The 16,837-nt window shown below is 39.4% G+C and overlaps 1 protein-coding gene across 3 annotated transcripts in view; it reads left to right on the top strand.

Annotated features, from left to right (window-relative positions):
• The window catches only part of TRIP4 (thyroid hormone receptor interactor 4), a 64,885-nt gene that overhangs the window by 41,269 nt on the left and 6,779 nt on the right, over window positions 1-16,837 (top strand). Inside the window, exons 11-12 of one of the 3 annotated variants that reach the window (XM_060618305.3) lie at window positions 134-225; window positions 15,843-15,945. In XM_060618305.3, the coding sequence (XP_060474288.3) occupies window positions 134-225; window positions 15,843-15,945 (195 nt within the window). Of the gene's footprint in view, window positions 1-133; window positions 226-15,117; window positions 15,227-15,842; window positions 15,946-16,837 lie in introns of those variants that run through there. The other 2 variants (XM_078448727.2, XM_078448726.2) reach the window with 2 other exon arrangements.

Below are 16,837 nucleotides of genomic sequence, written 5' to 3'. Positions count from 1 at the left end.
AAAAACCTCATTGTTTTTCTCTGTCTACAGTAGGTAATAGAGATAGTGATTTGTTCAGAATTGGAAACAGATTTGTGAGTTTCAGGGGAACAAAAAGGAGATATAGCTGATGCTTCTCTTATTCTTGATTCAGATGTGGAATTTCCCAACGACTATCCATCAGGTTGTCTTCTGGGCTGTGTGGACCTCATTGACTGCTTGTCCCAGAAGCAGTTTAAGGAACAGGTGGGTAAAGTATACTTCTCTTGGACACATGCTTAGTTTGCCATCATAGTTGACTTGTAAATCCTTCAATACAGAATATCGTGCTGATAGTAAGGTGATAGCAACTGAATTTAGACATGTGAGGATAATCTTTTCATAGGGAAATACTGGACAGATACAAGACCAGTGCAGAAACAGAAAAACTGGTGATTGTTCTGGTTTCTAATACATGTACATTTCTGCATAAAAAGCTATTTCCCCAGTCAGGCTAACAAATAAAGAGTCCTCACCTTTCATAAAACTTTGCTGCTTTTGGTAAAGAAACCCTCCATTATCCTTTGAATTATTTCAATTAGGTGGTGAGGATGATAGGATTTGTTATTATTGTGGAAGATTTGGTTCAAGCCAGAGAATTCATGATAGGCAAGTAAGTTTGAATTCTGATTTCTGATTGCCTGGACTGTGCCATATTTGGGGAGTGTATATGCGAGGGAGTATGTGCACACATGTGTAGGTATGTATTTTTATTTCTTTTGATCATTGAAGGTTGAACTGACATAACTAGATTTCATTTTTGAGCAGCAGAGGGAGCCGAAAGACTTTAGCTTCATTGGAGAACGCCTGAAATTTTAGAGCTGTATGTTTAGACTCAGACTAGCAGAATCCAAAATGGCAAAGTCTATCCTTGAAGCCTGTAGAGTCTTACCTAACAGTATGGTTTTCCTGTACTTTCAACAATTGCTTTAGGCAACCACTGTACTTAGGAAAATGTTTTTCAGCTTAATTTTTCTCAGTAAACCCTTTGTTTTCCAGATCTATTTGCCTTTTGATAACATTATTACTGTTGTAAAAACTCCTATTAGGGAGCCTGGGTGGTTCAGTCAGTTGAGCGTCTGACTCTTGATTTTGGCTTAGGTCATGATCTCGCAGTTTGTGGGCTTGAGCCCCGCATCAGGCTCTGCTCTGACGGGGTTCTGCGCTGGCAGTGTGGATCCTGCTTGGGATTTCTTTCCTGTCTCTGCCCCTCTCCTGCTTGTGAGCTCATGCAAGCGCACATGCTCGCGCTCTCTCTCTCTCTCTTTCTAAATAAGTAAATAAATAAATAACTTAAAAAACCAACCTGATCCTATCTATGTTACCCTCTCTACCCTTTCCTCACAGATCTTAGCCAGTAATTATCCCTCTAGTTTTCTTTCATTTTCTTGTGGATTGCCTCCTTAGCTCTTCTCTGATTACTTTATGTGTAGGAGTACAATGCATGCATTTTGGCATGGATTTGACCCCTAGCCTTTTGTTCTGAACCTTACTACCTAATTCAGACCTAGGCAAAACCATGGACATGTGGAGACCCTTTTTTCCACACCGTTGTACCTGTGCTTCCATGGGCCTTTTGCCCATTTCCCCAGTATCTTCTTTCCTCTCTTTCTCTCCCCTTTTTTTTTTCAGTCTAGAAGTAACAGTTATAAAAATTGCTTACATTGGTGTAGGCCTTATAGTTTTAAAGACTGTCACAGGCATTAATAGCTTAGGATGAGTTAATATGTTATCAATATATTTTCTTCATAGGATATCTGCATTCTTAAAGGGAAATCAGGGTACCTGGTGGCTCAGTTGGTTGAGCGTCCAGCTCTTGGTTTGAGCTCAGGTCATGATTTCATGGTTCATGGGTTCAGGCCCCACACTGGGATTCTCTCTCTGCTGCTCCCTTGCTTGCACGTGTGCGCACATGCTTGCTCTGTCTCTCTTTCTCTTAAAATAAATAAACCTATTTTTAAAAGTTAAAAAAAATTTAAAAAGGGGAATCTGGAGCATCTGGTATGTGGGTGGTGGGGTTTGGCAAAGGGCCTTCCTTTATTTTTTTATTTGTCCATCAAGCAAACCACCATCTGATACAAGGTCAAATGATTTCAATCACTAGACAGCCAGTCTTCTTCCTTCCACAAAATGTGTAGAGAAGGGTAGGAAACAGTAATCCTAGTCTGTGTAGTACAGCAAGCTTATGGGAGTTAGAAATCTAATTGACAAATCTTTTTTGGTTTCTCATGGATGCTTCTCTTTCAGGTCAGCATGATACTCCTCCTTGAGCTTAGATTCTGTCTTTTATCCTGAGGATGCTGAGGGCAGCACATAGAAATATAGGAATCCTTCCATATGTTCCCAGCTGGAGGTCCTGGCAACTCTCCTTATGAATTTCTCTGGTATATGTCATTAGAATATCTCCAAATGCCAGAAGCCAGTAGGCTTCATCAAATAGGAATCCCTTACTCATTTTCCCTATGGTCAGCTTTTCTGGGGCTTTTCCCCACTGTTTCTTTTCTTTGGGGGTAGCTCATGAATGTATGCAGAATTGATATTAGTCTTATTTGGGGATTATTTATTAGATAAAGATCTTTTAAAAGTTGTAGCTTTGGTATTTGGCTGCCTTTCGGAAAATGTCTCAAGCGTCTTTGCTAATCTACCTGTCTTTGAGCTGTGGTTCTGTGGTGTTAGTAATGTGATTGCCTAGTCTGTTTTACAAACCTTACTCTCATTACTGTAAGAATGAGTTGAAAGTTTAGGAATAATAGCCCTAGACTAGCATTTCCCAAACTCTTCCATGTATAGGTGTTCTCTGGGGAAATAAAAATAGGGGGAGGTGGTTCTGAATGGACACATACATTTGGAAAATGTATTTGTATCAGACAAATGTGTTTGTTTACTGTAGACCTTCTCAGAGACCTTAATACGCTAGTGTGCATTATGACTGTCTGATACAACTGTCTGTTACGTCTAATGGATACAACATACAGTGTTACACTTTTCGACCATAAATCCCCTCCCCCTACCTCATACACACTATCTACTTTCATACTGCAGAACTGGTATCTTGTATATACAGCTAAGATAGTGCTAGCCTAAGTATGTTTGGTTTTCTTTTATTGTCATAGGTCATCTCACTGAGGGAGAATCATACAGAAAACAATTTCTTGACCTATGTCTTCTTTCTGCACCTTTACACTCATTTTTCATTACCCAGCTGAATGACATTTTCTTTGAAAACCAATGTAGATCTAGTAGTTTTTATTTCAACTGAAACTAATCTCATGTGTGACTTGGACCACATTTTACTTCTCCATCTTGTTCCTTTTTCCTTCCCCAAAGAAACTCAGTAACTTACTTCCTGACCTCACATTCTTGGCCTTTCTTTGATAAGTTAAAATATACTAAGCCCTCACTATTTTTGGCATAATGTGATCGTTTAGTCTCTTTAAAAAAAAGTTTTATTAGAGGTTGTTTAAAATCAAGTACACTATACTCTAAGTGATTTTTTAAAATATGTGCTTAAAATGCTTTGCCCTGAGCTAAGAACTCGTCTTCATTTTATCTTCTAAGAGTAGTATGGCTGGCATGGCCAATTTGTGCCAGAAGAAAATCCCACTAGACCCCCAGCCCTCTGAGTAACGGCAGGGAATCAACCTAGACAAGACAAGAATGATGCAGCAAAGTCTGTGGGCTCAACTCAGGAGAGAAAGGTAGATGAGAGCCATCTAGTTACAACTTCTCCTGTATTCCCCTGGAAGGAGCCCATGCAGTTTGCCAGCACTTTATCTGCCAGCAGCAGATGTAAGCTCTCAAAAACAGCAGGGAGGATGTTGACTGCAACAATGCATCAAGGCTGTGGTTTGTAACCTCAATAGTAAGGCAGTTAAAACTCTTTTTTTTTCTTTTAACAAAGACATTTTGATTGCCAAATCCATAACCATTAGCAGCTGTGGTTTGAACAGTTCTCTAGACCTAACAAGTTTTCAAACAGAAAGTTGAGTTGGTGGCTTTTGTTTCTACTTGTCTATGTTGTGTTTGGGCTATTTATATCTCTGCCTTCAATAGAAAATCTGATTTGTCTGAAATCTCCAAGGTCATTGATTATTCCATTTCTTCTGACTAAATCCATTCCTCTCCTGCCAGTTTACTGACCCTTCAGTCCGTTTGATCTTATGGCTTTTATAATAGCTAAGACCCTATCTTTAAAGAGTTATGCTGAAGCAGTTCTGCTGGGTACCTATATAACTGACGTTAGCAATAGAATTGAAGTCTTCATTGGGGTAGAGAGTATTATTTGGTCCTTCTCCTATAAGGGTATCCAAGCAATACAGATCATCAGGAAGGTTTGCAAAAATCATGTGTGGAAATCATCATCTTCTATCATCAATCAATGGATTGTCTGTAGGTCTGAGAGGTGAGAAATTAGAGAATGAAGGAATAGTTAGTATTCAACCCAGATAACAGCCTTGAAAAATGCAGTATCCCCAAAGTTTCTTTTTCTTTTTCTTTTTCTTTTAAAGTAAGTTCTGTGCCCAGCATGGGGCTTGAACTCACAACCCCAAGATCAAAAGTCACATTCTTTACTGGCTGAGCCAGCCAGGCACCCCCACAAACTTTCTTTCTTTCTTTCTTTCTTTCTTTCTTTCTTTCTATGTATGTATGTATGTATGTATGTTTATTCATTATTGAGAGACAGACACAGAGCTCGAGCATGGGAGGGGCACAGAGAAGGGGAGACAAAGAATCCAAAGCAGGCTCCAGGCTCCGAGCTGCCAGCACAGAGCTCGATGCGGGGCTCGAACTCACAAACGGCAAGATCATGACCTGAGCCGAAGTTGGACGCCCAACCGAGTGAGCTACCCAGGTGCCCCTACTTTCTTTTAAAATATGTGAAAATGTCCTCTGTCATACTGAGAAAACCTGCATATTTATAGACCTAAAATGTGGATTTCTAAGGGATCATGAGGGCTGTGTCAGAGACCCAACAAAGAGGGGAACTGTGTGTCTGCCACAACTAGCCTAACCCTAGGCTGTTCTTTAAAAGTACAGCTTACTTGAGTGAAACAGGGAACATATTTTCAGAATTCTCATGGAGACTAGAATATTTACTGGAATTTCTAGGTCAGAGCAGACTATCTTTAAAGTTGTTTTGTAATCTGGGTGTCAAATGCCTACTTGCTGAGTTGAGCACAACCATGTATATTTTTTTATATTCCAGAAAGCATTTTGCTTTCCTTTGTACTTATCCCGAAAAGAGGAGGGGAACGTTAACACTTGTCTATACATTTATGTAAATTCTTTAATGTTTTTACCTTTTCATCTGAAAACAAACCTATAACTCTTAAGGTTTTCTTAAGTATTTATCAGTAAATACTTGAGTGCCTACCATAAATCAGACATTGTTTTAGACACTACAAGAAATAAAAAGATGAATTAGCCATGGGGTCTGTCCTCAGGGTGTTTAAAAGACTACTAGATAGGTAAAATATGTATGTAAACAAAGAAAAACAAAATAAAAAGCAAGGATAACTGTCTTGAAAAGTAGAGTGTCTCTGAGGAATTTAAAGGACAGAAAGGTTGCTTCTAGCTAGAAGGGACCCCAAAAGACTTTATTAAGAATATGGCTTTTTGGGCTGCCTGGGTGGCTCAATCAGTTAAGTATCTGACTAGATTTTGGGTCAGGTCATGATATCTGTTAATGATGATTAACTCCGTCATGATCTGAGTTTAAGCCTTCTTTGTCAGCTCAGAGCCTGCTTGGAATTCTCTCTCCCTCTTTGCCCCTTCCTCATACTCTATCACACTTTCTCAACATAAATAAATAAACTTAAAAAAAAAAAAAGAATATGGCTTTTGAATTAGCCTTGAAAGGTAATAATAATAAAATCTCACTTTTTGATCAGCTATATTATACAAGGCCTATTGTGTATGTTATTTTCTTATCCTCACAACCACTTCAAGCAAAGTATCGTTATCCCTCTTTTAAAGAGAAGAGAATTCTAGACAGAGAGTTAAAGTAATTTGCATAGTGTCAGTCAGTAAATGGTAGAATTGGGATTGCTGTTCAGGTCTTCCTACTTAGTTGATAAGAAAAGCATATTCCAAGGAGGAGGAGTAGCGTGAGGTGGGAAGTTAGGGGCCTGTCCAGAGAATAATAGCAAACCAGTTTGTTGAGAGACAAACTGGGAGAAGAAGAGGAAGAAGCAGCAAACAAGAATGGAAAGGTATGTTGCGGTCAGATGGTAGATAGCTTTGAATGATAGGCTTCAGAGGTAAGACTTTGATCTGTAGTCAGTTGTGGAATGGAGCCGGGGTGTTTGGAACGTGATCAGGGCCTCCATTTAGGAAAATGGATCTGACTGCAAGGTGGAAGATTAATTGCAGTGAAGAGCCTGAAGGTGGGGAGACTAATGAGATGGCAGTTGTCATTCCAGGGTCGAGATATTTTCAAAGGTCTGTTCTAGGATAATGCCAGTGAAATTAGACAAGAGGGGAATAGATGTAAGAGGTTTTATGTAAGTAGAATCAATCACTTAATGTGACACCTTCATGTTACCTGTAAGTAAACCGAGGCTTAGAGAGAAAGTGGTCTGCTTGATCTAGAAGGAATCTGCTGTAGCCTTGGTATCTTCTTGCAATCTGTTCACGGCTTCTTAATTTTTCACCTAGTCTACTGTATGAACCAGGTAGCAAATTATCTAAGATTTTATTGCTTGGAATGTTATACAATCATACATTCAGTAAGTATTGACTGACCATTGTCATGTGCCAGGAACTGCGCTAAAGACTAAGGATCCAGGGGCACCTGGGTGGCTCAGTTGGTTGAGTGTCCGACTTCGGCTCAGGTCATGTTCTCATGTTCATGATTCAAGCCCCGCGTTGGGCTCTGTGCTGACAGCTCAGAGCCCAGAGCCTGCTTCCCATTCTGTGTCTTCCTCTCTCTGGCCCTCCCCCACTCACGCTCTGTCTCACTCTCTCTGTCAAGGATAAGTAAACATTAAAAAAAAAAAAAAAAAGACTAAGGATCCAGAGTTTTAACAGATACTTCATCTTTCTGGATCTTTCAGTCTACTAGAAGAGACTGAGACAAGAAAACCCAACCATACTAATTATCATATGAAAAAGGAATGTGTGAGAGGCCCTAACTCCTAACGCAGTTTGACTGGGGGCGGGGTGGAGAGGGTTAAGGAAGCTTCTAAAAAAAGTGAGTACTGAAGAAAGAATTTGTCTTCCTCAGTATGCCATCCTTTATCAGGTCACCATGCTCTTCTCTACCACTATAGTTCATATTCATCCTTTTAAACAACTCAGATGTCACTCTCTGTAGTGTCTTCCTAGACCTCAGTCCATTTCCTCCCTGACAAGACTAATCACTTCCTTCCCTGGGCTACTGTGTTCATATTTCTATTATTGCTCTGGCAGATGAGTTGGGCAGAAAGGAACAGATGACTGAAATGTTTAGGAGGTAAAGTCTATAGGACTTGGTTATTTGATTGGATATGAAAGATAAGAGAAAGAAATCTGAGATAAACTTGGGTTTTGGGCTCTGGCAATTGGGTGAATGGTAGTATCATTAGTCCACATGGAGTGTACAAAAAAAGAATTTTCTTGAGGCACCTGGATAGCTCAGTCAGTTAAATGTCCAGCTTTGGATTTCATCTCAGACCATGATCTCATGGTTTCTGGGTTTGAACCGCACATTGGGCTCTGCACTGATGGCTCAGAGCCTGCTTGGGATTCTCTCCCTCTCTTTCTGCCTCTCTCTCTCTCTCTCTCTCTCTCTCTCTCAAAATAAATAACTAAACTTTAAGGAAAAGAGAGAAAATATTCTTTTAAGATAAATAACTTTGAAATAAATGACCTGTGGTAAAGAAAACCTATATTATAGCAGTAAAGGAAAGAAGTACTATAATATGTAATCACCATACAAAAATCAATTTTTTTATGATAAAAAAGAAAAATTTTAATTCCAGGGGTGCCTGGCTGGCTCAGTTGGGAGAGCATGTGACTCTCATTTTTGGGGTTGTGAGTTTCAGTTCCATGTTGGATGTAGAGATGGCTTAAAAATAAAATTAAAAAAAAAAAAAAAAAACATTTAATTCCGGTATAGTTAACATACAGTGTTATGATTTTTTATTTGGATAGTTTAAAATGTTTTAATCTGTTTTGTTCTCAAAGACAAATATCATTCAATAAAGGCATATTGTTACTGTTAATAGCACCAGTTTGCCTGACAGTTTGCCTCCCGTTGGGAGATAAATTCTAAAATAGTCCTATCCCTTAAGAGGAGTTTTAGCATTCTGAGTTATTAGTCCCAAATGTAGACTTCAATGGTTAAAGGACCTTACAACATAGTATCTTTAATTAAGAGTAATTTTCTTTTGGTTCTCACTAGTTTAAGTTGGAGTGAAAACCTGCTATAGGAAATTTAAGACCAAAAATAACTGTTGTGAGTGGGTGATTCCCATTTAGGTCTTAAAGAAGGCAGAAAAGCTATGCAGTTAATTTTAGAGAAAATACACTTGCTTAGGTTCTCTTGTGTATGGAGCTTCTAGCATAGAATTCCAAAGAGCGCAGAAAGCCACAGTGGAAACTTAACTGTGAGGAGGATGGGACCAGGAAACCAATGCTGTGTGGCTTCAACTAGGTCATCTTCCACAAATGGCTGTAAGACCCTTAAGCTGCATATTATTCTTTTCACCTGGAGCAAATATGAACTCTGTAGCATTGAGCTGCAATCCCTCCATCTTTGATACTGAGCACATGATTATTAAAAAAAAAAAAAATGTTGTTTTGAGAGAGAGAGAGAGAGAGAGAGAGTGAAAGCAGGGGAGGGGCAGAGAGAGAGGGAAAGGGAGAATCCCAAGCAGACTCTGCCCTATCAGCTCAGAGCCCATTGCAGGGCTCAAACTCAAAAACCTTGAGATCACGACCTGAAACGAAAGCAAGAGTCTGATGCTTAACTGATTAAGCCACTCAAACGCCCCTATACTGAGCACATGATTTGATTTGGGTACTTGTACGTGGGAATTCAGTGATCCCATATTGGGCCAGCTGGCTTGGTCTCTATCCAACTCCAGTCAAATATACAGTTGTCATCTTGTCAGAGCATCACTACTCCTATGTTATTCTGATGTGAGAAAAGTTTTATCCTCCAGTATAGTGGGGCCTAAGGTACTAGTTGTGTGTCCTGTAGACTTGTTGAATTGCTTTAACAGAAAAGGTAAACAAGAACTATTAGAGAACTATTAGAGAATTGCTTTCAGGATATGCTTCTTTGGATCTGTTTTACTTGTAGCCTTTTTATCAGACTTATTTCCTTCTCTCTTTCTGAGTATTATCACCTCAATCTTCGTGGAGTTGGTTTTCAGCTAACTAGATTTCAGAGCCTGATTTCATGTCCTATCTAGTTCCCCAAAGTTTAAACCAAGAAAACCTACAGCAAATATATGTTCTTTGTCAGTGAGTTCTTTCTTAACTGTTTGCAGTAGCTGTTAGTCCTCTGGAGACAGGTATAAGAGTTATAGGTCATCTGGGGATTTGTTGTCAAGAGTGGCATCATTTAGGAGTTACTGATCATTTCAGTACAAGGACTAAATGGAGGCTTGCAGAGTTGGTGAAAATGGCCACTTGACTCTGAATTAGTAGTGATTGCCAAAAACTACTAACCTTTTTTTTTCTCTTATGAAAATGGCAAAAGAAATGTTTTCTAAATGACTGGTGAACAATTTCCCTCTGGAGAAGAGAAGAAAATGGCTGTTTAGTAGTTAATTACCTGTTATGTTAGACAGCTATGAAATTTATGAGGCATGAAAGAAGAGTAGGCCCACCTCCCCCACTCATCAGGCTGGAAACCAGGTGATAGGAGTCATGTTTTCATAGGCAAGAACAGCAGCAACTTCCTGAGGAATCTGTTAACTGAATTTGAATGGTTGCTTTGAGTTGCCTGATCTTAAAATCCACATTCCCTAACCTGTCTGATGTGCTCTCATTGACCCTTACTGTAGCGTCCAGAGTTTATTCACACTGTTTCTAAATATGAACCTTCTCTTAATTTACTTTTCTCTTTTTTAAAACAAGCTCTGCACTCAATGTGGGGCTTGAACTCACTACCCCAAGGATCAAGAGTCATGTGCTCTACTGACTGAGCCAGCCAGGTGCCCCTAATTTACTTTTCTCTCCATCAGGTGCATTTTTGTCTTTTTACTCTCAGACCAAAATCCCTTTCTTGTAAGTCACTGACTTGTCAGTGTTTAACGTGGTCCATAGTGTCCAGACCCCAGTTACAGTGATTGTGCTTTTCTGGAGGTACTGAGGCTGTGCCAAACTGACTTTGCTTTAATGTATTCTACCCCTTTTCCCAACACATAGGCCTTTGCTTTGTTTTTTTGCAGGCTGCTTTGCTCGTCAGCTCTGTTTCTTGTAAGCCTCCTGAAGTTCAGTAATAGTTTGGGAAAAGAGATATTCACATAAAACTTGGATTTAGATTAAGTTTGGAAAGCTGATTTTGATGTTTATCTTTATTGTGAAGCAAGAATGGGTCCCATAAACCTCTTGTTCTATAATTTCATTTGTCCATCATTTTCCCTGTTATTTGACATTTGCTTACTCTATTAATATATGTCAGGGTAGTTTATATTAAACATAAGGCCTTATTGGCCCACTTGCCAAGAATTCTAATTTATCTTGGCGGGGGGTAACAGATTATAGGATAGCACCTACTTTTACCCAGGGCTATCATCCTAAGAGTGTCTAGTTCCCAGCCTGTGTGTATTTAGCATGATTAAGATAACCTTAGGGGCGCCTGGGTGGCTCAGTCGGTTAAGCGTCCGACTTCAGCTCAGGTCATGATCCGGTGGTCCGTGGGTTCGAGCCCAGTGTCGGGCTCTGTGCTGACAGCACAGAGCCTGGAGCCTGTTTCAGATTCTGTGTCTCCCTCTCTCTCTGACCCTCCCCCTGTTCATGCTCTGTCTCTCTCTGTCTCAAAAATAAATAAACGTTAAAAAAAAAAATTAAAAAAAAAAGATAACCTTAATGCACAAGTTGATAAATTCATTGTTTTTTAATTCAATAACAGCAAAAAATTTAATTTTTTTTAACATTTATTCATTTTTGAGAGACAGAGTGTGAGTGCAGGAGAGGCAGAGAGAGAGGGAGACACAGAATCTGAAGCAGGCTCCAGGCTCTGAGCTGTCAGCACAGAACCCAACATGGGGCTTGAACCCATGACCCTGAGATCACAACCTGAGCTGAGATCAAGAGTTGGACACTTAACCAACTGAGCCACCCAAATGCCCCAAATTCAACAAATAATTATTGGTTGCCTACTGTGTGTCAGGCATGATTCAAAGTGCTTAGGAATAAACAAAACAGACAAAAATCCTTGCCTTCATGGAGCTGTCATCCTAGTAAAGGGAAGCCATATTTAAATTTTTAGGGGCACCTGTCTGGCTCAGTTGGTAGAACATGCAACTCTTGATCTCTAGTTGTGAATTAAAAAAAAAAATTTGTTTTAATGTTTATTTTTGAGAGCGAGAGAGTGCAAGTGGGTGAGGGGCAAAGAGAGAGGAAAGCAGAATGCAAAGCAAGCTCCAAGCTCTGACCTGGCAGCACAGAGCTTGGCGCAGGGCTTGAACACGCAAGTTGTGAGATCATGACCTGAGCCGAAGTTGGAAGCTTATAGGTTATGAATTTAAGGCCCATGTTGGGTGTAGAGATGACTTAAAAATAAAATCTTTTAAAAATTTAAATAAGTAAAGTTATGTAGTATCAGATGATGGTAAATGCTGTAAGAAAAAAAAAGGAGAGAGGGGTTGAGAGTGTCAAGTTTGTGAGGAGTTTGGTGCTCCGATTTTAAATAGAATGATGAGGGAAAACTTATTGCAAAGTTGACGTTTAAATAAAGTTCTGAAGAAAGAGAGAAGAAGCCAGGTGGATATCTGGGCTAGGGGGTAGAGCATTCCAGGAAGAGGGACTAGGCAAGTGGAAAGACCCAGAGACAGGAACAACAAACCATTGTGGCCACAGTGTAGTGAAAGTGGGGGTGAAAGTAGTAGAAAAAGGTGTCAGAAAATGGGCCACGAGCACCTGGGTGGCTTAGTCGGTTAGCATCCAGCTTCAGCTCAGGTCAGGTCAGCATCTTGCGGTCTGTGAGTTCAAGCCTCATGTCTGGCTCTGCTGACAGCTCGGAGCCTGGAGTGTGCTTTGGGTTCTGTCTCCCTCTCTCTCTGCCCCTCCCCTGCTCACACTCTGTCTCTCTCAGAAATAAATAAACATTAAAAATTAAAAAAAAAAGAAAAAAGAAAGAAAGAAAATGGGGGGCCAGATTGTCTAGGGACCTGAAGGTCACGGTGAGGATTTAGGCTTTTATTCTGAATGAGATGAAAAGCCACTGGAGAGTTTTAAGCAGAGGAGTGACATGGTCTGATATATTTTTTTAAATAGTTCTGACTGCTGTGTTAAAAATAGAAAAGAAAGAGGTTAAGGGCAGAAACAGACCAATTAGATTATTGTGGTAATCCAAGGAAACATTATGATGGCTTGGATCAGGGAGTAGCTATAGAGGTCTTAGGAAGTGGTGAGGTATTGGACATCCTTTGAAGGTAGAGTTAACAGGATTTCTCAGTGGGTTGATTGTGGGGGTTTTGGCCTGAACCACTGGAAAGATGGGATCATTCACTCATTTTAAAGGGGGTATGGATAAGACAGGAGCAGGTTTAGAAAAGAATTCAGGATCTTGATTTTTTTTTTAATTTTGTTTGTATTGTGATAAAATATATAACCTGAAACTTACCATTTTAACCATTTTTAGGTATACAATTCAGTGGCATTAAGTACTTTTACAGTGTTGTACAACCCATCACCATTATCTGCCAGAATTTTTTCATCATCTCAAACAGAAACTCTGTACTCATTAAATAATAACTCCTTGTTCCTCCTCCCCCCACGCCCTGGTAACCTCTATTTTTTCTCTATGAATTTGCTTATCCTAAGTACCTAATATAGGTAGAATCATGCAATATTTGTCCTTTTGCATGATTTATTTCGCTTAGCATAATATTTCAAGATTCATCCATGTTGTAGCATATATCAGAATTCGATTCTTTTTTAAGACTGAATAATATTCCACTGTACATATGTACGGTATTTTGTTCATCTGCTGATGAACACTTGGATTGTGGATACTATTGGGTATTGTGAATCATGGTGCTATGAACATTGGTACACAAGTATGTGAGTCCCTACTTTGAATTCTTTTGGGTATATACACGTAAGTGGAATTGCTTTAATTCTTTGAAGAACCACCACACTGTTTTCCACTCCAGCTGCACCATTTTACATTCACACCAGCAATGCATGAGGGTTCTAATTCCTTCACATCCTTAGTAGCACTTGTTATTTTCCATGTTTTTTGTTTTTGTTTTATTTTGTTTTATTGTAGTCATTTCTTGAGCACGAACTAGTATCTCGTTGTGGTTTAGGTTTTTACTTTCAGGACCTCATTTTTTCCCCAGTTTTATTGAGATATAATTGACACATAACATTGTATTAGTGTAGGGTGTACAGCAGAAGGATTTGATACACATATATGTTGCAAAATGATTACCACAATAAATTTAGTTAACATCCATCACCTCTCGTAGTTAGGAATTCAGGACCTTATTTTTTAACTCTTGAGATTGAAGGAAATCCCCAAGGTTGTGAATGTAGAGAGAGAAGAGGTCTGAGGCCTGACCCCTGAAGCACTCCCAACATTTAAAGGATGGGGAAATGAGCAATCAGTAAAATAGCAAAACCAGGAAGAGAATGATATCCTGGAAGCCAAGTGAGAAATGTGTTCAAGAAGGGGGGAGAGAAGAATTCTGTCAGATTCTACAAATAGATCAATTAAGATGAGAACTGAAAAAGTGACCATTTGATTTAGTAACATGGAAGTGAACAATGACCTTTAGTTGATGAAGAATAATTTTGGTGGAGTGATGGGAGTGAAAGTCTGTTTATAGTGAATTCAAGAAAAAAAACAGATGAATTTGAAGCAGAGAGCACAGACAATCTCTTAATGAATTTTGTTGTAAAGAGAATCAGAAATGGGGCAGTAGCTTGAGAATGCGAGATCTGGAGAGTTTTTGCTTTATGGCAGACATTACAGAAGTTATGTTTGTTAATGGGATTGGTTCAGTAGAGAGGGAACATTTATTGATGCAGGAAAAAGAGGAGAGGATGACTGAAATAGCTTGTAGTTCCAGAAAAGCAGAGCCATGAGGTCCTGGCAGCCTGTCCTCTGCCTCAATACTCTAAGACACAGAGGGGAGAGGAAGAAAATTGGAGATGGAAATTGTGACTGCTGCTGTTTTGCCCTCTGTAGAATTAGGTTGAAAGATCTTGATGGCAGCCTCTGGTTTTATTCGTGCCAAAGCACCTCAGCAGTAACAGCTGGAACCTGCTTTTCTTTGAGTTCTAAAGATCCAGGGGATAAGGAAAGAAGAGGATTTTCCTTCTCATCTTCAGTCTTTCTTTTCTGCCATGAACATTTTGATCCTGCCTCAGAATATAATTGTGTCTGATGCTTGATATTAAGCTATGTTTTATCAAAGTACATGCCACACCTGTCCCACACTGAAAGCCATGGTATGTGGGCAGGACCAAAAGCTGCTAAAATTCCTCTGTTTTCTCCATAGCGTTACCTACCACCTAAGACAGAGTGGTCAAGTGGTCAGTAAAGAAGTTTTAACTGTTTATGCTTCCACTAGTTACAGAGAAATTAGAATTTTCTTATTTTACTGAAACCTCCATTTCTATTTTAGAGCCTTAGGTCTTTAGAGGATATATCTTAGCAGGTGACTAAGAGAGGAAAATAAGTGCGTACCTAGGATGGTAGCTACTAGGAGAAAGGCTCCTCTGGGAATGAAGTCTGACCCATAGTTGTAGTCAGCCCATGAGTCATATTTGTCAAACATGCTAAATACAAGACATCCCAAGGTAGGAAATAATGAAACAACAAATCAGTTGGGCATTGCTAGAGAGCACTTTCTGCCAACCCTCAGTTGTTCCTTAAATTGTAATTATGTGGCCAGCATAGTCTTACTCCAGGTTCTGTGTCTGTCTTTGCAGAAGGAATACAAGTCCTAAGTATTCACACAGATTTGTGATGAGAGATCCAAAGGAGGCTTCTAAATAATTTTCAGAATTGCTCTACCAGTTACCTTTTCACCCTAAGTAAGTCTGGAATGCATCCAGCAAAACAGCTTTTGCATGTTCATACCTTTCAGAATGAATCATCTTCCTTCCTTTTAGTGAAAGAAGGGCTCTGTTGATTATTTCTTGCAGAATTTCCACAAATGTTCTATTTTTCTTAAATCTTCCAGTGTTTTACTTGAGTTAACCTAGGGGGTGCCCGATGTTCCAGAAGGAGACCTGTGACTCTCCCAACTCTCAGTCACTTATGTTAAAAGAACAGTCAGTTTTTTCTTGATCTCAGGTTTGTGGGTTCGAGCCCCACGTTGTGTGTAGAGATTACTTAAATAAATAAACTTAAAAAAAGAAAAAGAACAGTCAGTTTTGTTTCTTCTGGGAAGATATCAGGTATTCTTTTTTAAAGAAGTTCCCATTAGAGGAAGTCAGAAATGGCAGGCAATAGATTGCATAAGACCACTGTGCTAAGGCCTGGGGAAAGGTGAAGGTTTGTTCTTGCTTGCTAAGCATAATCCTCTTTACCTGACTGAAATGGAGAGTGCTATCATCAGAATGTTGAGGTGAAATCTGGGACATCCTTTAATCTCCTTGAAATTCAAAATTTGTCCCAACTAGTCTGAACTTGTTATTTCTATATTTCACAGTATCCAGACATGAGTCAAGAATCTGATTCTCCATTTGTTTTCATCTGCACAAATCCCCAGGAAATGATTGTGAAGTTTCCTATTAAAGGAAATCCAAAAATCTGTAAGTCACAAACTTTGATGGTCTAATTTTCTTTTCTTTGTGTCTTGTGTCTCACTTGCTCAACTTTTTAAAAATCTCTTCTTCCTCTGTTTTATGGCATGTAAAGAATTGGAGGGTTAATATGATTATATTTAGTGATAACTTTAATGTTAAGTTAACTACAATATAGCCTTTCCAAAGTGTACGTTGATCCACAGTTAATGGTATGCTAATGAATCACTCTAAACTTGCATTTAAGATCCCATTACATTTAAAATCCTCATTTGTCAGCCAAAAGAGTATGCTCTGCTCTGCTGCACTGCTCATTAAAGGAAGTAGTAAGCCAATGCCAATGGCAATAATGACCTTTATTCATTGTTCTTCAGTCTTCAATCCAAGAATAAGACTGAAGTTTGTATGTCTATTTTTTGAGTGTTTTGGAGGCTCCACTCCCAATTTGCCCTTGATTACTGGTTCCTAAAGCTCTAACCTAGCCCTCTCTTTGAAACCTCTCGATTTATTTTTTCTGTAACTTTTGCTTTATGTATTTATGATTATAGTACCCTCTTTGAATTCCTGCATATTCACTTCTTTTTATTTTATTTTTAGAAGTTTATTTATCCTGAGAGAGACAGAGACAGCGAGAGTGGGGGAGGGGCATAGAGAGAGGGAGACAAGAGAATCCCAAGCAGGCTCCACACTGCCAGCATAGAGCCCGATGTGGGGCTTGAACTCACAAAACTTGAGATAGTGACCTGAGCTGAAACCAAGAGTTGGACGCTCAACCAACTGAGCCACCCAGGCACCCTTGCATATTCACTTCTTAATCACTTTTTGTTGACTTTACTTTTTCAATCTCCAACTCTTCTACTACTACCAACTTCTCTTCCTCTGTCTAGTCCTACCTCAGCCT

Source organism: Panthera onca, chromosome B3, assembly GCF_046562875.1.
Source record: "Panthera onca isolate mPanOnc1 chromosome B3, mPanOnc1 haplotype 2, whole genome shotgun sequence".
Taxonomy (NCBI): domain Eukaryota; kingdom Metazoa; phylum Chordata; class Mammalia; order Carnivora; family Felidae; genus Panthera; species Panthera onca.
The sequence above is the reverse complement of the archived record's forward strand: the minus strand, read 5'-3'. Positions and strand labels throughout refer to the sequence as shown.